Below are 16196 nucleotides of genomic sequence, written 5' to 3' on the forward strand. Positions count from 1 at the left end.
GGGACGTGACAGGCAAGGCGGGGGCGGGGCCAGCCGCGGAGTGCAGGGGCAGTGTGGGGCGGGCGTGGCCGGGAGGGCGGGGCGGGGAGCAGCAGGACGTGACAGGCAAGGCGGGGGCGGGGCCAGCCGCGGGACGGGCGTGGCCGGGGGGGCGGGGCGGGGCGCAGAGCCGCGGAACTGGGAAGACCTGGGCGAGGCCCTCCAGCGGGGGTCGGGGCGAGGTGGGCGTGGCCGGCAGGGTGGGGCGGAGCCCGGCGGTCAGCGGGGACCAGCTCGGAGAGGTTTTGCTGCCCTCTGCTGGCTCACTGCGTGGGCCTCTCTCAAGGGACTCTGACCACCGCGTCCCCACAGATGCGCCCGGTGCCCCCGTGTCTCTGCGGCCCCTCCCAGCCTTCGCGGGTGGCTGTGGGGAGCCCAGGCGTCTCCTTGGGCCGGCGGCGCTTCCAGCCCTGCAGGTTCACGTCCCAAGGGCAAAGGAGGGACGCTGGCGCCTCCGTTCGAGGCGCGTCCGTGCGGTGAGGGCTGGGCGGTGCGGCGCGACCGCCGGCCGAGCGGGGTGAGAGGTCGGGGTCGGCCTGGGAGCGCCGCCCACTCACCTGAGGCCCCAGCGGCGCCCCCTTCGGCGCCCCTAGTTCCGGCCTCAAGCGGCGCCTGCGCCGGTACGAGGGGCGGGGCCTGGCCGGCCGGCGGCGCTAATTGGACGCGATGCTTATGCGTTCGACGCCGATTGGACGGGCGCTTCCCGCCTTCCCAAGGCTGTGTGAGGCGCCACGGCGGCAGCTGAGGCGCGGAGAAGCGCGGAGGAGCCACGCGGCGGGGGCGGCGGGTGCCGGAGCGCCACGCCGAGGTCTCCTCTACCTGGCAGGGTGAGCTGGGCGCCCGGGAGGACTCTCCTGACCGCGGGGCGCGCGTGGGAAGCTGCGGCGTCGGCCGGGCCTTCGGGGGCGGCCGAGCGTGCGAGCAGCCTCCCGACGACGGTTGAGGCGGAGCCGTTGAGGAAACTGCCGGGGCGGCGCCGCGGGGGCTGAGGGGAGCGGCCGCCGGCGGGGCGCCCGGTGGCCGCGCGGGTCTCGCGCCTACGGGTCGCGGGGCGTGCGGGCGTGAGGGGCCGGCGGCGGGTGTCTTGGTCGGGGGTAAGAGGAATCGGACTGCGGGTGGAGACGCGGCTCGGGCATTCGGAGCGGGCGCGGCGGCCCCCGCGCTTCGCTTGGGACACGACGCGACGGAGCCCAGGCGTGTGGCGGCGGGGATTGGGGCGGGCTCAGCGCCGGGCCTCGCGGCGGCCGTGCTCTCCGCTTTCCCCGGGCGCTCAGTGCACGTACGTGTTCCCCTCCCGCCGCCCAGGCCTCGGCCCAGGGCCCGCAGCCTTTCCCCGAGGGCGTCTTCTCCGCGGTCCCCCTTTCCGGGGGTACCCACATCCCCTGGTGTCCTCGGTGCCAGAAGGAGGAGGACGAGAGGGGTGTGTGTGCTGGGTGTCGTGGGTGACGCCGTCACAGGTGTCGAGCCGTAGCGTGTGTCGCCGTGGTGGCTGTGACAGGAGGCGGCGGCGGCGCCTCCCCCGCTCGCGGTCAGTACCCCGATTCGCACCCTGAGCCGCTGCCTGTCTGCTCCGGGGGTGGAGAGGACTCGGTCGCCTTCATTCAGCTTTGGGGAGAGAAAATGCGTGCTTCCGTCAAGTCGGGTGCTTTTTAAGCCTTAATCCTCTTACCCGCCTGCAGATACTCATTCATTGTGTCACAAGGTCTGTGTTGCCTGCGAGGAAACCGGAGCGACAAGCCTGCCTAGTTGACGCCCCCACCCCCACCCCCACCCAGACTCTTCTTGAAAAATTATTATTCTGTGCTAGGTCTCCTAGGTCGCTCTGTTGTTCCTGTTGCAGTGCGTAGAACTTCGTAAAGATGTTTTAAATCGTTTACTCACGATGGTGAAAAGATAAGTGTATCGCTTACCGTTTCCCGCTAGACTTAGCCTTTCCTCTCAGCTGCAGGTGTTTGTGTCGCTTAATGGCTGGTACTCAGTTTGGGCTCTGTTACAGCCAGTGTGCGCTCAGCCGTGGAAGGCAGGGAGGAGTCACTGAATTGTTCATTTTCCTTCCTTTAAAAAAAAAAAAAAACCTGCCTGTGTAGATACTAATTAATTTTCCTAATCCTTGACTGATTTCTTGCACAAGAGTAGGCTAGGAACTAAACCATCCCGTTAGCTTTGTGTGCCTCTTGGCCATAAGTAATTCTTCTATGCTGTATTTCTTGTCTCGGAGTAACTTCGTAAATTACATTGTAAATTCAAATTGCTGCAGTTGTGATGCAGGAAAATGTACTGTAATAGGCAGGCCTGCCCCAACAGTTGCTGACCCTAGGGAAAGAGTATGAATAGAGGCCCCTGAAATATTTTAAGGACTTAAACTTTTTAATCAAGTTTTCAAGTCATGAAATACAGTGTTCTAGTCTTCAGTTTCTCGCAAATGCCTTCATTGCAACAAACTAGAAAAATATGTGTGAAGCTGTTATTTTTATGACTGAGTGTTGGCAGAATATCAAAGATAACTGAATGAATTTATTATGGATATTTGATGATCGACTACTGAATTTTGGATAAGTAATGACCTGTATAATTCATAAATTATCACGTTTCATAAACTTTTTTTCCTTTTAGCAAAATTGGTAAATATAGTCAAGATTTTTACTTATTTTGTGCTGTATTGACAGTATGAGTTAAGGATTAAAACAACATATAATTTTGTTCAAAATGTACTAATTTGAGTATACTTTCACCAAAAACATGAAATAAGTGTAAAAAGTAAAGTACTGTTTCTTTAATACTTTCTGAAATATTAAAATTTTCTTAAAATGAAGGTAAATACAAATTACTAATGAACATTAATGTAACTAAAATTGTTCTGATAACACTGAAATGATTATTTTTGAGTAAATAAATCTTATTAAATATTTTTATGAAATAAACTTAGTCACTGTTCTAGTGTTTGCTTGCCACCTAACTGTAAATAGTCCATATCATGTTCATGTGGTTGTCTAGATTTACCTATACACAAATGAAAGAATAGCAGGAATTGCTCAGAACTACAAAATGTGCAATTGTTGGAAATACTGTGCACTTAGTTGCTAGTACTTCCAGAGCCACAAGTTGGAATACAAAGAGAAGCAAGAAAATAGATGTTTGGCACTATTAGGAAGCAGTTTTTCATTATGCAAGAATCAACTGTAGCTTTTCTCTGCCAGAGAAAGGATTTGACAATGTCTTTTCTTTTACCTGAGCACTTAGGTTGTTCAAATTTTACGTCCTTTCTGAAGCAGAGACTAAAGTGTCAGTAACAGCACAACCTACAATCTTTTCTGCATTGTTTCAGCTCCCCTCCCCCGTCCCAGTCCCTAAAACTTATTATTATTATGGAAGATTTCTAACATACAAAATAAACAGAATAGTGTAATTAACTGTAGTCCCCTACTTTTAAAGGCATAGATAGGCAAGAGAAATGTTTCTCTTGGCCTGGAAAGGTATGAGTTATGAGAGTGAAAGTATGTTCATGGTTATAGGGCTTGCTGGGCCAGTACTGAGTACCGGATTCTGAGTGAATAGAGATTCCTTAAAGAATTTATGTATCTGTGTGTGAGAGAGAGACAGTGATGTACAAAAAGTTCATATTTTTTACTTTTTATGCTTTGTTTTCATATTGCAAAGTCATAGGGGTATCCTCCTGTTTCCTTCTAAACATTTTCATTTTACATTAGGTAGTTAATTCATCTAATTTATTTTGTGAATGGGGGAAATAGGGGGCCTAATTTTATTTTTTTATATGGTGAGTCGTTTTTCCCAATGCCATTTGGGGCATTTATTGACTAATTTACATTTATTATTTGCAAACTTTCTTACTCATATATGAAGTTCCAGTATATACTTGGGTATGCATTTAGATTCTCTTTTGGTTATTGATCTGTTGTCTATTTCACATTTAATACTGTTTTTAGTAATTACAACTTTGTAATATGTTTTAATAACAAATAGGATGATTCTTCCATTTATTTTTTACCCTTTTTTTTTAGTTAGTCATTTAGTTATTTAGTTATTGGCTGCATTGGGTCTTCGTTGCTGCACCTGGGCTTTCTCTAGTTGTGGCGAGCAGGGGACTACTCTTTGTTGAGGTGTGCGGGCTTCTCAGTGCGGTGGCTTCTCTTGTGGAGCATGGGCTCTAGGCATGCGGGCTTCAGTAGTTGTGGCACATGGGCTTAGTTGCTCCTTGGCATGTGGGATCTTCCTGGACCAGGGATCAAATCCATGTCCCCTGCATTGGCAGGCGGAGTCTTAACCACTGGGCCACCAGGGAAGTCCCTCTAATATTATTCTTAAAGCACTGGCTTGTTCCAGACTGTGAGTGCAACTTTGTGATTAAATTAACTCTCTTACTTATTATGTGTGAAAAGAATAAAGTATCCAGGCTTCCATCAACATGATTCTTTTGCTTCTGCTTTTTAGCCTTTTCTCTTTTTAGAGTTTGCTTTTCCCAAAGGCATAACACTAAGAGAACTTTAACTTGTCTTGATAATTGCAACAAAATAGCTCAAAATCTTGTGGCATTATTTATTTCTGATTGTGGCTTTCATAAAAAATATTTCTCAACATCTAGGCCAAATAATTATTGAATCATAAAAGATATGAACAGTCTGATCTGAACTATATTTCTTTTTTTTATGATTAGGATGGTACATTTATTAAAATGATAACCCAGTGATGATACATTATTATTAGCCAAAGTCCATGCTTTACTCAGATTTCCTTCATTTTTACTGAATGCTGTTGTTCTCTAGGATACCACAGTACATTTGATTATCACGTCTCCTTTGTCTCTTCTTGGTTGTGAGTTTCTCAGATGTTTCTGATTTCTTTGTTTTTGACTACCTTATAATTTAAATGAATACTGCTCAGATATATTGTAGGATGTATTAGATTGTATTTGATTTTCTCCTGATTGCTCCCCTCCTACCGTCTCATTGAGACTTCTCCTTTGTCTTTGGATGTAGAGTATCTTTTTTGATCTTCCTGTTGATGTTTGCTCAGCACATAGTTGTGATTCCGGTGCTGTTACAAGAAGTGAGCACATGTCCTTCTACTTTGCCATTTTGAACCAGTCTCTCTGGCTCACTCCCACAGTTTTATAGGTCAGAAGTCTGACATGGGTCTCACTAGACTAAAATCAAGGTATTAGCTAGGCTCTGTTTGTTCCTTTAGACTCTGAGGGAGAACTGATTTCCTGCTCATTTGGGTTGTTGGCAGAATTCAGTGCCCTTTGGTTGTAGGACCAAAGTCTCATTTCCTTACTGGTTGTTGGCAGGGAGTTTATTCTCAGCATCTAGAAGCTACCCACATTTCGTTTTGTGGCTTTCATCCTCCATCTTCAAAGCCAGTAGTGTCTGGTCAGATCCTTCTCATGCTTTGTTTCATTGCTCTGACTCTTCTTCCATCCTCGCATCTCTCTCTCTCTTCCATTTATTTTTAAATAGTACTTTTGGTGGTTATAGAATTATAGCTTGCAGTTTTTTCTTTCAGAGCTTTCTAGTTTCTTTTCTCAATAGTGGTCTTGTATGGCTTTGGTATCAGAATAAGCCCGGCTAATAAAATGAGTTTGGAAGTATTCCTTTCTCTTCTGTTTTTTGGAAGAGTTTGGGGATTGGTGTTAGTTATTTTTTAAATGTTTGGTAGAATTCACTGGTGAAGCCATCTGGTTCTGGACCTTTCTTATTGGGAAGTTTTTGATTACTGATTCAATTTCCTTACTAATAATTAGTCTGTTCAGATTTTGTTTCTTCATGATTCAGTCTTGATAGTTTGTATGTTTCTCCTAAGTTCGATTTCTTCTAGGTTGCCCAATTTGTGGTCAGAAAAGATGCTTGATGTGATTTCAGTCTAAGAAAATTTTTTAAGACTTGTTTTGTGGCCTAACATATAATATATCCTTGAGAATATTTTTTGCATGCTTGAGAAGAATGTGTTCTCCTGTTCCATGGAAAGTTCTATATAGGTCTGTTAGGTCCATTCGTCCAATGTGTAGTTTAAGTCCAATCTTAGAGCACTTTAAAGAAGTTACTTTTCTAAGTCTTTTGGCTTTCACAGTTTCTATTGGTCAGCTACCAGTCTTATTGATGCCACTTAAAAGTAACCTGTCTTTTTTACTCTCTGAGAGCAGTTTGATTTTTGATTTTGATTTTTTATTTTCAGCAGTTTTCAGTGGTGCACCAGGGTTTTTTTTTTTTCCCCCACCAGTGGGGTTCATGGGTTTTTAAAAATCTATTTGATGTATTTTATTGGTTTTGGGAACTTCTCAGTCATCATTTCTTAGGTATTGCTTCACATTCACTCTCTCCTCTCCTCGGATTACAGTTACACATACATTGGACTTTATAACTTATCTTCTGTGTTCTTGATCTGACTTCTTCTTCCCCCCATATTTTTGCCTCTGCTTCATTCCGGATAGTTTCTTCTGATACCACTTCCATTTCTCTAGCTTTTACTTCATCTGTGTCTAATTTGCTATTAAAACCATCCATTTTATTCTTTCTTAATAATCTTGTTATTGGCTGGTTTTGTTTTTAGAATTATTTGGTCTTTTTTTCTGTGGCCTTCCTTACCACCCACCCCAGTTTTCAGTTCTCTGCCACAATTCTCAGTCTTGTATTATAATCATTATGTATGCAGTACTCAGTTATTTTGATTTGTCTAATAACTATTATCTGGAGGTCCTGTGAGTCTCTTTTGGTTAGTTCTGCTTCTCACCTTTAATTAATTCATCCAAGTCTATGAATTGCAATTTAAGTATTGATTTGGTTGCATCCTATAGGTTTTTATATGTACACATTTTCTTAGTCATTTAAATACTTTGTCATTTCTATCTTTTTATATCCCATGAACTATTTAAATGTATGTGTTTAAATTTCCAAATATATAAGAAGTTTGAAGCTACCTTTGTAGCTGATTTCTAAATTTATTGCATTGTGAGAAGAGAGAATCTATTATGTTTTTTCTTTTGCATGTGTTTTGTTTTTGCTGTGGTGACTTAAGATTTTTCTCTTTTATTCAGAAATGTCCTCACAATGTCTCTAGATGTAATTTTTCTTATTGATCTTGGAATTCCATGGACTCTTTCAATTTGTGGATGTTTATATTTCTTTGGGGAAAGTTCTTGGCTATTACTCAGCTGTTGCCATCCCACTGCTATTTTTTATTTAAAAACTTTTTTTTTGGATTTCTTATTGAATAGATACTGCAATGTGTGCATCTCTTCTTCATATCTCAATGTTTTAAAATTAATTTTTATTGGAGTATGGTTGCCTTACAATGTTGTGTTAGCCTCCACTGCACAACAGAATGAATCAGCCATACACATGCAGATATCCCCTCCCTTTTGAACTTCCCTCCTGTTTAGGTTACCACAGTGCACTTCATAGAGTTCCCTGTGCTATACAGTATGTTCCCATCAGTTGTCTGCTTTATACACAGTATCAATAATGCATATGTGTCAGTCCCAGTCTTCCAATTCCTCCCACCCCACCCTTTTCCCCCTTGGTATCCATACATTTGTTCTCTACATCTGTGTCTCTGTGCCTTGCAAATAAGATCATCTGTACCATTTTTCTAGATTCCACATATATGCGTTAGTATACGATATTTGCTTTTCTCTTTCTGAGTTACTTCACTCTGTATCATACTCTCTAGGTCCATCCACATCTCTACAAATGACCCAGTTTCATTCCTTTTTATGGCTGAGTAACATTCCATTGTATATATGTACTACATCTTCTTTATCCATTCCTCTCTCGATGGACATTTAGGTTGCTTCCATGTCCTGGCTATTTGTAAATAGTGCTGCTATGAATGTTGGGGTGCATGTGTTTTTTTGAAGTATGGTTTTCTCTGGGTATATGCCCAGTAGTCATATGGTAGTTCTCTTTATAGTTTTTTAAGGAACCTTCATACTGTTCTCCGTAAGTGGCTGTATCAATTTACATTCCCTCCAACAGTGTAGGAGGGTTCCCTTTTTGCCACACCCTCTACAGCATTTATCATTTGTAGATTTTTTTGATCATGGCCATTGTCACTGGTGTGAGGTGCTACCTCATTGTAGTTTTGATTTGCATTTCTCTAATAATTAGTGATGTTGAACATCTTTTCGTGTGTTTGCTGGCCACCTGTATGTCTTCTTTGGAGAAATGTCTCTAGGTCTTCTGCCCATTTTTTTTGATTGGGTTGTTTGTTTTTTTTGATATTGAGCTGAACAAGCTGTTTGTATATTTTGGAGATTAATCTGTTGTCAGTTGCTTCATTTGAAAATATTTTCTCCCATTCTGAGGGTTGTCTTTTCATCATGTTTATGGTTTCCTTGGCTGTGCAAAAGCTTTTAAGTTTAATTAGGTCCCATTTGCTTATTTTGTTTTAATTTTTATTACTCTAGGAGGTGGGTCAAAAAAGGTGTTGCTGTGATTTATGTCAAAGAGTGTTCTGCCTATGTTTTCCTCTAAGAGTTTTATAGTGTCTGGTCTTACATTTAGGTCTTTAATCCATTTTGAGTTTATTTTTGTGTTTGGTGTTAGAGAGTGTTCTAATTTCATTCTTTTGCATGTAGCTATTCAGTTTTCCCAGCATCACTTACTGAAGAGGCTGTCTTTTCTCCATTGTATATTTTTTCCTCCTTTGTCATAGACTAAGTGACGATAGGTGCATAGGTTTATCTCAGGGCTTTCTGTCCTGTTCCATTTACCTATATTTCTGTTTTTGTGCCAGTACCATATTGTCTTGAATACTGTAGCTTTGTGACATAGTCTAAAGTCAGGGAACCTGATTCCTCCAGCTCTGTTTTTCTTTCTCAAAGATTGCTTTGGCTATTCCAAGTCTTTTGTGTTTCCATACAAATTGTAAAATTTTTTGTTCTGGTTCTGAGAAAAATGCCGTTGGTAATTTGATAGAGAGTGCATTCAATCTATAGATTGCTTTGGGTAGTATAGTCATTTTCACTATATTTATTCTCCCCTTATCTCAACTTTTTTATTCTGTTCATTTTGTTCCTTTATGATATCCTGTGATATTCTCAACTTTGGCTTTTTTTTTCCAAGGAATGTTCCCTTCTGAAGCTTTCAGGCCTGTGGTGATAGTGGCAGTGGTGGATGCTCAGGGTTCTGTAGCCTACATTGTTACTCTTATGGTTCCTCATTAATCTCCCTATTGGTTGCTCACCTCCAATACTTATTTCTTACCTCCGTAATTGAGTTAATACAGGCTAAATTTCCATATTCTGTGATGTCCTAGGAAGAATGAGAGAAAGAGTGAAGCCAAGTAGAAAACAGGTACACCCCTTCTTGGGAATTGGGAAAGCAAACAAATGAGTCCCTGCATTTCCAGTATTTTCCAGGCAAAATGATAAAACAACTACCAGCTATTTAGTGATCTTTGAATCATTGCTGGTGTACTGGAACTCTCAGCTAGCCACAGACCTAGAATCACCCTTTTAATAGTTAAGCTAGAACAAACACAACCAGATGGGGCAAAACCACAGCTAAGCCCTGGAATAGATTTGGATGGAGCAGCTGGACTCTCACTGCTTAATTGCAAAGGCTGGCCTTGGTAATTTCCTTTCCCTAGCAATAACCCAAACCCATATTTTACTGATCCCAAGTTTTGGACCCCACCTACATGCATTTTAGTGTGAATTTACTTTTTAAAAGGTTAAATGAGTGTAAATTACACATTAAACTGAGGTTTCCCCTTGACAAATAGCCGATTACAGTTCTGTGCAACTCTCTACTCTTCCTCCCCAGTAAGCTAACAGTCAAACTGTCCTGAGTGGTATAGGTGAATGTCTCTCTCTACATACACATGCACATGTGCACACACAAGTGTGTGTATACTTATGTGCACCTAGAGATATAATCATAAATAATACAAAGTTTCTTCCTGCACATAAGTGGCATTATGCTGTATTTATCATCTGGCAACATGCTTTTTAATCACATACTGTTTGGCTGCAAATATCTAAAATTCTGGTTCATTTTATCTGTTACATTCACAAAATTGATGATCATATGCCACATTTTATTTGTTCATTCCTTGCCCTCTCTCCCATTCCTAGCTCCCATCTAGGTGCTTTTGAATTTTCCCATTTAGAACAATGCTACAAAATCATCTTTAAACTTGGCTCTGTATACATATGGAGGAAATGTTTCTCTGGGGATCAGGTTTTCCATGTAGAGGTAACCTTCGGAAATGCAGGGCATTTGTTTGCTCATCCCTTTTGTATACTTTTTATGTACGTCCTCACTGGCACTTAAATTCTGCTACTGGCATGTCTGCAAGAAAGTAAACTGACTAGTGCCTCTTGCTGCCTTAAAGATACACAGTCCTGTGTTCCTCTTGGATTAGTTAATTAATTGCCCCTCTATGTTGATTTCCTGTGATTCTATTACAGAGCTCTTCATAGTATAGATTATTTAAAAATTGTTCTAGTCATCATGTCTAGAAAAGGTTGTTTTATTTCTTTTCCTTTATAGGACTAACCTCCAGACATTCAAATTGCATTTGGAAATGTTAGATGCTTCTGTTAAGATGATGCTTAATGTAACCCAGCTATTTCCTGTTTCCATTCTTCTTTAAAGAGAAAAATGTGCTTAGGTTATCTTTTCCTCTTTTCATTGCATATTTATATATTCTTATATATCTTTGGCAATATACTTACATATACTTCCCATCTTAAATATTGTATTACTCGCTTAAATTTCATTTAGACATTGATTCAAGATTATTTTTCTTCCTGTTCCCAAAGTTAGAACAGACTTGGAATCTCTGATGAGAGAGGTCCACGTTTATATTCTTTCACTGACTAGTTTTGTGACCTTTTGGCAAGACTTTGATATTTATTTAAGTCATCTGTAAAAAAAGAAGGCTTGGACAAATGATCTTCAGGCTTTCCTCCAGAAACTTCTTTGGACAGATTGAAATGAGTAATTTCATAAATAGTGAGGAACTTGAAGAAACAACATTTATTGACTTTGGTATAAGCAGCAATGCTTATTTATGTTTGTTAAGAGTTTTAAACTATAAAAATATAAAATAGATTGTAAGATTTAAAAACTATATGCTTTCTTTTATAGGTGTTTTGTCCAGCTGTTTTAAAATTAAGTCAAAATGCCAATAAGACCAGATCTCCAGGTATGTAGTCCTAGACCAAATGGAAGTATTTTAATTCCTAAAATCACTTCTTGTATATTTATAGGTATTAAATGCTATAGTTTTAGGAAAGGCAAAGCTTACTTGTTTTTCTGAAATGGTTGAGTCAATTTAAATAAAAATGTTATCCTTTTATTTTTCAATAGATTTGTTTCCAAAAGCTTACTAAGAATGTAAAGTATTAAAGATTGTTTATATATGCCTTTTACATAGAAATGAATTATACACTGATTTATGTATAATTTATGCCTGAATACTTTTATAGCAAGGCTTAAAATTGTAGGATAGTTGCATTTAGGTGAATCATATTATTGTTTGAAAATTCCTTATTAATGGTGGTGTACTTTAATAGCAGGAATGGCAGATTTTGTAAAGCTTATAAATATAGAATATAATAAATAATAAATTATGTGTGAGTGTAATGCTTTAGTTATATTGGTTGATATAGCTTCTAAAGAAATACTTTTACCTGTCTTTATGCAATTTTTTTTTCTTTTTACTATTTAAACTTCATGAAGAAGTTGATAGATAAGTTAGGGTTTTATCCATGGTATTAAGTATTAGTTTCTGTAAAGTTGATTTTTATTTCCTTCATTAACAGGTTTTTGTTGAGTTTAACATAATGATGACTTTCCAATAAGAAGTATGAAGTGGAAAATTAGCAAAATATATTTTTCCTATATCGATCTAATTATCAAAGAAATTTAATCTCTAATTCTGTTACTCTGAATGTAATAGTGGACAGTTTTTTTTAATAAATGAATGGATATTTTATAAGCTCATTTAAGAATTTTTAAACGTGAAAATAATTCTTAAATTACTTGATTTCATAAAGTGACTAATTTTGGTTTTGATTCAATATGTGTGCCATTCTCTGTTTCTTCAGCACTTGGAAAAATGCATTGATGATGCTTTAAGGAAAAATGATTTCAAACCTTTGAAAACACTTTTACAAATTGATGTTTGTAAAGCTGTGAAGATTAAATGCAGCAAGCAGTTTTTGCACAAGCTGGATGACCTTCTCTGCAGGGTAAATGTTCTTTGTTGTTGAGAGATTGTTACAGTTATTAGTATCTCTGCCTTTTAGGAAGAGATACTCCTTTGGAAGAAATGAATAAAAAGGCTTTGGCAAGCTCACTTATAATTGTATAAATAGATACTTGTTTCATCACTTGCTTTTTGTGTGTATTTAAGGAGTCCCAAATAACATGTTGGACTGTTGTTTCCTAAATAATATATACAAAAATCTGTGTTTACACAGTGTTACCATTAGTAACTGTTATTGAAACTGGAGAAAAATAGCTTACCTGTTGGAGGTTTAAACAACTTGATCAATTTTTTAAAAACCTATCAGCATATTCTTCATGTTGTGTGGTGCTTAGAAAAATAAAACAAAAACAAATAAAAATCATCCAAAACCTTGGACTTGATTTGTCATGTATAAAGTATTTTTATACATTAGAAAAAGTGATTATTAACAGTCTCCACCAGAATTTGACATTTGTTACAAATCTAAAAGAGTAAAAATTTCTTGTATCCCTTAGTTAAATATATAGAGCTTTTTAGAATGGAAGGTAACTGATTCATTGCATCATAAGTCTAAAGTTTCTTGAATTTATACAAGTCTGCATTTTTGTACTGAGTTTGTCCTTCGCTCGCTGAGTGGCTGTAAGCACGTTGTCTTTTTTATACCACATTTTGCCCTTTGCAGTATGGAGACTGTGATCACGATGATGACTAACGCTCAGAATTTGCGAGGGTTATAACAGCACTCCCAGCACAGTGCCAGTACCATTCTATTTTGTATTTAGAGATGTTTAAATGTATAATTTGCATTTCAGGAGCTTAATAAAAAGGATATCCAAACTGTTTCAACCATTTTGGTTTCTTTTGGAAGATGTAGCAAAAATATCAGTATATTGGGGCAAGCTGGACTTCTAACTATGATAAAACAAGGACTAGTCCAAAAGATAAGTATACAATATGTAACATATTTGTATGAGGGAAATATGATTAAAGGTATGTTTTCTAATTAAATGGTTCAAACTGTTGAAAAAATAAATTTGGGAACTGTATATAAAACTTTGAGATAAAATATTTTTGCAACCTGTGGTATATATTAGAAAAATAAAGATCACAAGGAAACTGTATACAAGGTCCTTGATAATCGTGTGAATTTAAGGTCATAAGACTGCCTAAGGCCTTTATTTTCTCTTTAGCTCACCTTAGTCACTATCTAACTTTATTTTTCTTTTTATATTGTTTACTATCTGTTTCCCATTTTAGAATGTAGGATATTGATTTTTGTCTGTTTTGTTCATTGTCGTATACTCAGCACCAAGAATAATGCTTAAGACATAGTGTGTACTCAAACGTCGGAGTTAGTTAATAAAAATAAAATAATACCAATACTTTTCAAATAGTAACAATGCCAAAATAATCTAATGTGTTACGATAATTTATTTTTTATCTATGAATATGAATGTATGTGAACTAAGAATTTGAAGGGGGGGAATAAAGACTTTCTACTTGGAATTGGATTAACTTCATCCATTCCCATCTAAAAAATGCGAACATATAGTGAGTTACCAAAAAGCAAAAACAGTGAAGGTGTTTAAGAGCATAAACTTATTTTGATGCAATACTGGAATTTTTATTTTTAATGTTTCTTTATTCTTAGGTTTACTGTTTATATGAGTATGTTCTTAAAATTATTAAAATTGAATTCACAGCAACTAATGTATACATTTATTTTTTTACATGGTCGTCTGGTTTGAAAAATCCAAGGAGATTATTCTGAGTCAAGGAAATTCAAAAGATGAAGCTATTATAAATATGATAGAAGACTTATTTGATCTTTTGATGGTAACAATCATATTAATTCACTGATGTTACAAAGCATGTGTTTATTTAAAAACAATTTGTGTTCTATGTGCCCGGAGACTAAAAGTCACTAAAAGATTGGTTAGTGCATGTACCCTGATTAATTAATTAGTTAATACATAAAACTTAAATAGTTATGTGGTGAGTTCAGATGTAACCTGTTATTTTAATATTATTTGTAGTGGGTTATAATATAAGATAGTAAGTTTTAAATTAAGTATTATTCACTTTCTTCTCAGGTCATACATGACATCGATGATGAAGGTATAATACACATTTTATTTCTACTGCAACAATAATTTGCTGTTAGAGTTTTGGTATAGTTTTGCAATTCTTGTAGTATCATTCTAATATTAGGAATTCATTACCTAATTCAGGGATCAACACATTTTTTCTGTAAAGGGTCAGATAATAAATATTTTAGGCTTTCTGGGCCAAGAGAAAAATTGAGGATATTACATAGGTACTTACTTAACAAGAAGGGAAACATATTTCCACACATGTTTTATTGATGCAACTCAAAATATAATAGTAATTGAGCAGTGTTTTTGTAATACAGGTCTGCTAATGAGGGGAATAGCACTCTTTTTTGAGATGACATTTCTCTTAAGGTTCAGAGTTAGTGTTTGTTATAAAAATTGATTGCAGATATTCATTTGTTCATGCTTATCTGTAATGATATTTTGTGTATATTATATTAGAAAATGTCTTTTCATGCAGATAATGCCAAATACTGATATCAGTTCATGAGCATGATTTTTAACTGACCATATTCATCATTTGGAAAGCATTTATATAATTATATTAGACTTTTTTCTTAATATTTGCCTTTTAGAATGCCGTTGCATTGCACAGTAATCAATTTCCAATGAAGGTTAGGTGGACGCTCCTCAGTTGCACAGTTAAAATGAATTTTGAAATATGGAAATTTCCTCTGCACCTACATCAGCGTCCAAAAACACTGCTGGATCTGTAGTTGGAGATTGGAAAAAATATATCCCCTATAAATTTGTGTTAGAAACGGAGATGTCACTTCTGTCTTAGCTTTTGACAGCCTGGGAAGTGTATAAAGCAGCTGGACATTACTTGTACTGCAGATGAACTTTGTTTCATTGAAATAACTTTACTGAAGTATTAGTTTCTCATATAAGCACTATTTTGCCTTGGACTTTGGTGTTGAATTGATTAAGAAACAGTATGTACTCTGTGGCCCAAGCTAACTGCCAAAGCCATTCACTCAAGTGATGGCTAAGTTCATAAGAATGAATGAAATTCACCTGAGACTACTGGTTCAGTAAAACATGATAGATTCACATATTTCCAAGGAGTACCCACTGATGAATACAGTCATACAAAAAGGGACAGTGAGTTGAATTTGGTTTGTGGGCCATAGTTTGTCCTTGATCTAATGAAACAAAATTTTCAGTAGTACACAGAGAATATAGAACATGTCACAACTCATCATTTCACTTGTGCTTGGCAGTGCCCTGTACCAAACAGTAAACTCAAGTTATTTATCTCTGGGTTGGTTGGGGAAGAATTATGTAAGATTGGTCATTGAAGCTGGTGAATTGTTTATAAATAAAGGAACAGCTATTTGCTGCATTCAAAGACAAAACGTTTTAAAAGATCAGTTTTATTTCTTTCAGTAGTAGTTAATGCTACCTTTTCATTGGTTTCTTTGCAATTAACATAACAATCTAAATTCTTGAGTTTTTAGGGGAGAAAACAGTCCTAAAGCACCAGTGATTATGAAGTGACCCAGCTGGTTTTTTTAAGTAAATCATTTTATCTTTTCATGTAATTCAGTGATTTTTTTTTTCTTTTAAAGTAGTCACTTTGTAAAGTGCATTTTCTATTGCAGTGTTGCCATTATTTAAAATTATTTTTAAAATTTGCCTCATGAATTAGCATGTAGCAAATTCCTCTTAATATATTTAGTATTAATAAAACCATGTCTTTTCAGAGAATAGGGTCAAATTTTAGAAATAGGTGAAGATATTTAGATCTTCATGAGGGGTGTTAATGGCAGTTTTGGAATTTTGGAGGTATGACTATAAATTACTGAGGTCAGTTTTCATAAAAACCTT

At 38.2% G+C, this 16196-nt stretch overlaps 1 protein-coding gene across 1 annotated transcript in view; it reads left to right on the top strand.

The window, feature by feature from the left end:
- The first annotated feature begins 773 nt into the window (after positions 1 to 773).
- Positions 774 to 16196, top strand: part of SYCP2 (synaptonemal complex protein 2) — a 69207-nt gene continuing 53784 nt past the window's right edge. Inside the window, 6 exon segments of the mRNA XM_057702321.1 lie at positions 774 to 866; positions 11148 to 11205; positions 12110 to 12253; positions 13065 to 13193; positions 13984 to 14088; positions 14346 to 14370. Of these exon segments, the coding sequence (XP_057558304.1) occupies positions 11182 to 11205; positions 12110 to 12253; positions 13065 to 13193; positions 13984 to 14088; positions 14346 to 14370 (427 nt within the window). The 5' untranslated portion in view covers positions 774 to 866; positions 11148 to 11181.

Source organism: Hippopotamus amphibius, chromosome 12, assembly GCF_030028045.1.
Source record: "Hippopotamus amphibius kiboko isolate mHipAmp2 chromosome 12, mHipAmp2.hap2, whole genome shotgun sequence".
In the NCBI taxonomy this organism is placed as follows: Eukaryota; Metazoa; Chordata; class Mammalia; order Artiodactyla; family Hippopotamidae; genus Hippopotamus; species Hippopotamus amphibius.